The sequence below is a fragment of the Morus notabilis genome, unplaced genomic scaffold, assembly GCF_000414095.1.
Source record: "Morus notabilis unplaced genomic scaffold, ASM41409v2 Scaffold3095, whole genome shotgun sequence".
Lineage (NCBI taxonomy): Eukaryota > Viridiplantae > Streptophyta > Magnoliopsida > Rosales > Moraceae > Morus > Morus notabilis.
In genome coordinates this window covers 6,483-12,917 of record NW_010366176.1, presented here as the reverse complement: position 1 = coordinate 12,917, position 6,435 = coordinate 6,483, and the positions used below count along the sequence as shown (strand labels likewise).

The following is a 6,435-nucleotide window of genomic DNA, read 5'->3' as shown; positions in this document are numbered from 1 at the left end:
TGTTTTTTAATGAATCAATCTCATGATCACCACGTCAATGCTTTTGAAATGCTTTACTTCTTTTTTATTTTCTCTTTAATTACAAAAGGATATCTACATTGAAACAACATCATTTTGTTTATTGAGAAAAAAAAAGGTGGAATATTGTGCCCCGTGGCACTTCTCTGATCCTTAATATCTAATTCCCTCAACTTTTTTATATAATTGATGATCTCATCGCAACAGTTGGCGGATTTTAATTTCAAGTCCATCAAATCTTTATCTTGTTTCTATCAACGTAACTATAGTGATTTAATTTTTTTTTTAAATATTTAATTCACTAATTAGACTCCTTAATTTTCCTAGACTAGCTAGTTAATTATGGTTTTGTTTAACAACTAGCGCGAGGTATGCCCAGAATGCTAGTAATCTTTTCACCTCTTCACTTTCACACTTGCTACACGAGTGATCAGATTCTTGTATTTGTCTAGTAGTAGTCTTAGGTGACGTTTGGTTCATGGATTCAAATCATGTGATTAGAATTATTTTCGATTTACGTGTATTTTTTATGAGAGAAAATACTGTAACGAACCACGAACCATGATTCGAATCAGGGAACGAATCTAGGTACCAAACGGACTCTTAATATATTATATAGAGGCATAATACACATGTGTATTCGTCATATAAATATAAACATATAGCATATATGTATGTGTGTGTGTGCGCGATATCTATGGCCTCGTTCATTTCACCGATTCGAGTTTTCAGTTTTAAGTTTATACAGTAAAAAGCTCTCAGAAAATATCATATCTAACTTTTTCTGCTACAGTGAAAAGATCTCAGAAAATGTCACATCTCAACTCAAATTGAAAACTCTAATCCGCGAAGTGAACGAGGCCTATATATATCGCGTATACTAGCAAATTTATCACTTGGATGTTTTCCCCAACAAGCACAATCTATGACCATAAACAACTAAACAAACATGTAGGTATACATATATCCTCTACTCATCACATGTATGCTTTGCTGCTTGACTGTGTCTGGCACAGAATCTAAACCAAGATCTCTCTCTCTCTCTCTCTCTCTCTCTATCTCTCTCTCTCTCTCTATAACTTAGGGCAAGGGCAAGCAGCTATAATCTATACGAATGATTGATCAGCTGACAGGTGTTACGTTATTATTACTTGCCTTCTACACTCCGAATAATAATGAATGCATTTGCGCGTTTGCCTCTCTTTCCAGTAAAGCATTCATTCTAATTTGTGGTCCCATGCCTATATAACTCGACAGAAATAAACTTTCTAGGGTATATAAACCCTGCGCATGTAATTGCACCCTCATGGCATAATTGTTGGTATAACTTCAGTTTATTAGGATCATATTTTTATATGCAATACTAATATATATCGGTGGTGCTAGAGTTATTTATACGTGATATATAATCATTGTATTTCAAGAATAATCTATACATGTACGTAGTTTGTATGGTTCTTGTTTTAAAAATTAAAAGAAGAGTTCCTATAAACCATAAGTTTCTTATTTCTTTCGGACGTTGTCAATTAATGTAATTTACAGAAAACTAGTTGTTTAGTTTTAATTAGAAAGAAAAATTATTTACCTCTAATGTAAAAGAATAAGAATCGAGCTGGTACTTCGTCAGTACCTAAAAATAACTTGTACATATACACAAAAAAAAAAAAAAAAAAAAAAAAAAAAAAAAAAAAAAAACTTTTTTTGTCTAAACTTATTATTTTGACATACAAACATTTCCTCAGTCGACGAGCTTTGTGGGCTTCATTAACAGCACACCATATTGCTGTTCGACCTAGGGCACATAATAAAGCCCTTTACAATATAATCTTCAATCTTACAACAGACACACTTAGTTATCTGTCCACCTTATAGTGTATTTATCTTACAAGAGATGAAACTAGTTAATATAAACGGTACTAACTTGGCACTTACTAAAAGTGCCACAGTTAAAAGTTATATTGTCCTAGTTTTATTATGTACAGGAATTTGAAGAATGACTTCCTTTAACTTTTTTTTTTCCCTTTTCAACATATATATAAAATCCTATTTATATATATTATTAGTATATGACACCAAATATTAGTTTAGATAAGTTCACTTCCACAGTTCAATTTGACAAGAGGCCGACGATGAGGCATTTTCCGGCACCTGTTCTTGTTTCTCCCAGTGTCTGTCAATCACATTTGCATTGTTCGGCGCATGGAGGCTGTTACTTTGTGCATTAGAAAAGCTATTTTCCCTTGACACATCTTCTTGGCTGAGTTGTGATGCTACAAACTTGTCCAAAACCCTCCAATCTGTTACTTGATCATGATTATCCACAATTTGCACATTATTGTAATTACTTCCATGAACAACAGGGTTAAAGTTTTGGTCATGGGAATGTTGAATTTCTTCTCCTTGTCTAAGAGATGAGGAATGCAAAGCAGAAGCATGGTTGAGAAGTAAACTATACGATGCCACGGAAGGCGTGGTGGAGCTCATCGTGGCGGTCGACTGGAAAAGTTTTGGGCTCTCTAGAAGGGGAAGGAAGTGCTCTTGAGGAAGTTGGTAGGGCAAGTGATGATCAAGCTCTTTCTTGCAAGGATAGGGAAGTTGGTAATTATTATTAGCCAAATGAGAGTTGGAGTTCTGCTTTGGAGATTCTAAGTCAGGCATGAAGGAGACCTGTTCATCATACCAACATGGCAATTCGTGTTCACTCGCTCTATGCATATTGCTGGTTGCTATTTTCTTCTTGAAAACCCTACAAACAACCCAACCTTCTTCCTGCTTCAAGTACAAGTAAACGAATCTTACATACATCACACATGTATGTATGTATGTATGTATGTATGAACGTATGCACTCTCTCTCTCTCTCCGGGATGCACCATAAGTTGTAAAGAAAAAGATATATATTTGTTGTTCATTTATTGCATGTATGTGAGTTTCTAAAAATATATATATTCTAATTAGATATGCAATATATGGTAATACTAAGTAATTCGATCTTACACCAATGATAAGAAATATATTCTTCACTTGAGTGACTCCTTTGCATAGTTAGGAGATGGGCGTATATAGACAGTTTGTGGGAGTGAGTTAAACAACTAGGAAAAAAAAATACTTACAAAGATGTGGGACATATTTATAAGTACGATGCAATTGAATTTTCAGGATATATATTATGAGTGAAGCAATCAACTATCTATAAAAACAAGTTCAGATAACAATATGGGTGAAACTATCAAAAATCTATTTTTCTTATTTTTTTTAAATATCTATTTGTGAGGAATTAGGTATAAATGAGCATTTGAAGTTTGAAATAAAAGACACATTATATCATGCACTTGTACTTAACTTCCAATGTGATGGCTTATGCATTTGGAAACTATCATCTTACTCCCACCCGACGCACTTTAGTAGTCTGATCAATCCTTTTCTAAAGTAATCATAAGATTAATCCAGGCCTTATAATTAAGCTTCAATACTTAACAATCACTCTCTCTTATCTAGAAACATTTATATATATATATATATATGTTTAGACGTATGTTATATATATACGTACCTATGCATGTACATGTGTATACCACTTGTTCTATAAGCACGGTCTAGTTGTTAGGTATCTCATCCTTCAAAGCTAGCTTAATACTGAATTCGGCCTAAACTAATCGTTTATTATTATTATTATTTTTCTCACGTGAAAGCGAGCAATGCAAACAAAAATATTTGTAATTGATTGGATATATACAGAAATTACTTGCCTGTGGAGTCCCATTTTCATCTGTTTCAAGCCGGTATTCATGCATAATCCAGTCTGACTTTTGTCCATTTGGGGCTCGACCCTTGTAGAAAACTAAGGTCTTCCTCATTCCTATCAAGTCATGCTTAGAATAAATAGCCTTGTCTCTTCCCGTTGCTTTCCAAAATCCTGCTGCGGTTGCTCTATTTGTGCGAGTTCCGGTTGGATATTTCTTGTCTTTATGGCTAAAAAAATACCAGTCACTTTGCTCTTCTGATCCTATCTTGCATAATTCTGTACAAATAATTCAATAGTTTCATTTTAATTGTATTAGAAAAATATAATTGACGGACCATCAGATTGAAGATGGATCATCATATATGTGTATATATATAACCTTGAAGATCCCATGGCTCAATCTTATAGAGGTCAACCTCTTTAATCACATCGAGGTCAAACCTTCTTGAAGCAATCTTTCTCCGGAGGTAGTAATCGACAAGTTCTTCATCAGTTGGGTGAAACCGAAAACCAGGGGGAACGTGTGAAAAAGCATTCATGTTCTCCTTCTTATCAGCTTGACTAGTCCTGAAATTCATTTAGCATTTGTACATAATGAGAGAGTTATTAGCTTATTCTTGCATATATATACATATATATATATATATATATATAAGTATAAGAAAGCCACAGTACACTTTCATCAAATATTTGATCAGCATGATTTTCCCTTTGAAAGACTCAGGTTCAATTATCAATTCAAAAGCCTTATTATATTACTTCTGGGGAAAAGCATGCAGCTTTGGACGTGGTAGCATGGTTTCCTTTGCGTGGACTATATATAGATTCACTACAAGTAACTGTATATGTTGAGAAAAGCTAATTGAACTTAATTTCTATATTTTTTATCATCTTAATTAACTAGCTAGTTTGTCTTACTCCTAAATGCAGTGTGATATATTTATATATATAGACATATATATATACATGTGGCAGTGAAAGATTATACTATTATTAGGTTATATATATAGTCCGTATCATGTAAGGAAATATCTTAAGAGGGTTATATACGCTTGAAAACAAACTAAGAATTCTATTTACTTTATCATAAATTTTAGAGGCGGAGAGAAAGATGGTATATTATCGCCACGAACTAATTTGGAAATGGATAGAGAAACTTACATATATAGTAATTAATAATATTTCTAGTAAACTTACATATACACAACAAATTCGCTGCAAATGAAGAAGAAACATGCATGCTTATCACATGTCCAACAGTTATCATTTAAAAAAGATAGAGCTGTCTTCGCAGGATTAACCTAATGATGCGTGCCTGAATGTATTGTACATAGTAATGACATTTCCAAGACAAGAGAACATAATAATAATAATGTTTCTTTCCCATTTAATGATAGGTGTCTTTACAGTAAAGTGAGTTCTAATCCTGAATATATAATTTTTACTAAGAAGAACCCTTTTGTTAGAGAAATTTTTGAAACTGCGTACTAAAAGGATATATTGTACCGAAACCAAAATCTAGTACCTTCTCCAAATATTATAGCATATGAAAAAGCGTTTTTGATTACTTGAGAATGCTCGCGATATTAATCCTTTAGTTATAAAGTTCAGGAGAAAAGCTACAAGGAAAAAAGGTAGAGCTATGTAATACTGTTCGAAGCAGGCGGAATATAATCAGAATTCTCCTTTTGAAATTAACGTTTGAAAAAAAAATAAAAAATAAAAACCATTCTCTTTTTCTGCTTAAGTAGTACTGCAGTAGTTATTGTTAACGATATGTTAAATCACAATTGAAATCTTGGTAGACGGCCTTTTGTCTTTAAATCTGAAGAGAAAGATATATTGAACTTTGACCAACAAGTTTTCATCTTCCTAATTCCTAATTAACTCATTACAACGAAAAAAAGAAAAAGAAAACCTAATTAACTAACCAAAGATTTGTCATGTCAACACACAATAACCAGCACAAACGATGTCCTATGATTAAAGACAAAGAAAACATGGGGGTTGGAGAGAGAGAGAGAGAGAGAGAGAGAGAGAGAGATATAGGAAGAAACAAATGAAGAATTTGATATCAGATCACACAAATAAATCATAAACGATACGAAAGATACAGAAAGAGAGAGAACTCACAGAATAAAGCACGAACTTCCTATACAACTCTTGAGTAAACCAAAGATCTGGGATGTTCACTTGAGTCAATCTTCCTGCAACAAGAAAATCCTTCTCCGGTTCTAGGCCAAAAGGATTGATTTTACAAACTGGGTCTTTCTCAAAATTCACTTGGTTCTCTATTTTGTAAGCTTTATCAAACCTCTCCTCAAAAGCTAGATATAAGGGAAAGGTGCTAATCAGACAAAGAAACAACAAGAGCAAAACAAAAAAGCAGTCATATGTAGTACGATCCTCGGAAATTGAACCGATCAATTGTTTATAGTCTTTCAAACTGCTGACCACGCTGTCTATTTGTCGGATCGATCAGATCCCGAGGAAGAAAAAAAGCATCTCAACAAAAAGAAAGGCTGAGGAATGGAAGAACCGAGACCAACTGGGATTAAATAGGAAATTATAAAACCCTAATATTATATATGATTATATATATTTAATAAAAAATGAGAAAAGGACAGGACAAAGAGATTATCTAAGTAACTTCTCCTTGTTAGTTTTCAGAAG

The 6,435-nt window shown here is 33.2% G+C and overlaps 1 protein-coding gene across 1 annotated transcript; it reads right to left on the bottom strand.

Moving 5' to 3' along the window:
* Window positions 1-1,984: 1,984 nt before the first annotated feature.
* Window positions 1,985-5,925, bottom strand: LOC21384338 (NAC domain-containing protein 7). The gene is made up of 4 exons (XM_024173260.1): window positions 5,896-5,925; window positions 4,142-4,329; window positions 3,767-4,038; window positions 1,985-2,787 (listed from the first exon to the last, which is right to left on the bottom strand). Exons 2-4 carry the CDS (start codon window positions 4,299-4,301, stop codon window positions 2,113-2,115), a joined length of 1,107 nt encoding a protein of 368 aa, XP_024029028.1. The 5' UTR covers window positions 4,302-4,329; window positions 5,896-5,925; the 3' UTR covers window positions 1,985-2,112.
* Window positions 5,926-6,435: the final 510 nt, after the last annotated feature.

Coding starts and splice junctions, on each gene's coding strand:
- LOC21384338 (XM_024173260.1), bottom strand. CDS start 4,301: ATGAATGCTTTTTCACACGTTCCCCCTGGTTTTCGGTTTCACCCAACT. Junction 4,039..4,141: donor TGAGCCATGGGATCTTCAAG/GTTATATATATA, acceptor TTATTTGTACAG/AATTATGCAAGATAGGATCA. Junction 2,788..3,766: donor ATGAAAATGGGACTCCACAG/GCAAGTAATTTC, acceptor TACTTGAAGCAG/GAAGAAGGTTGGGTTGTTTG.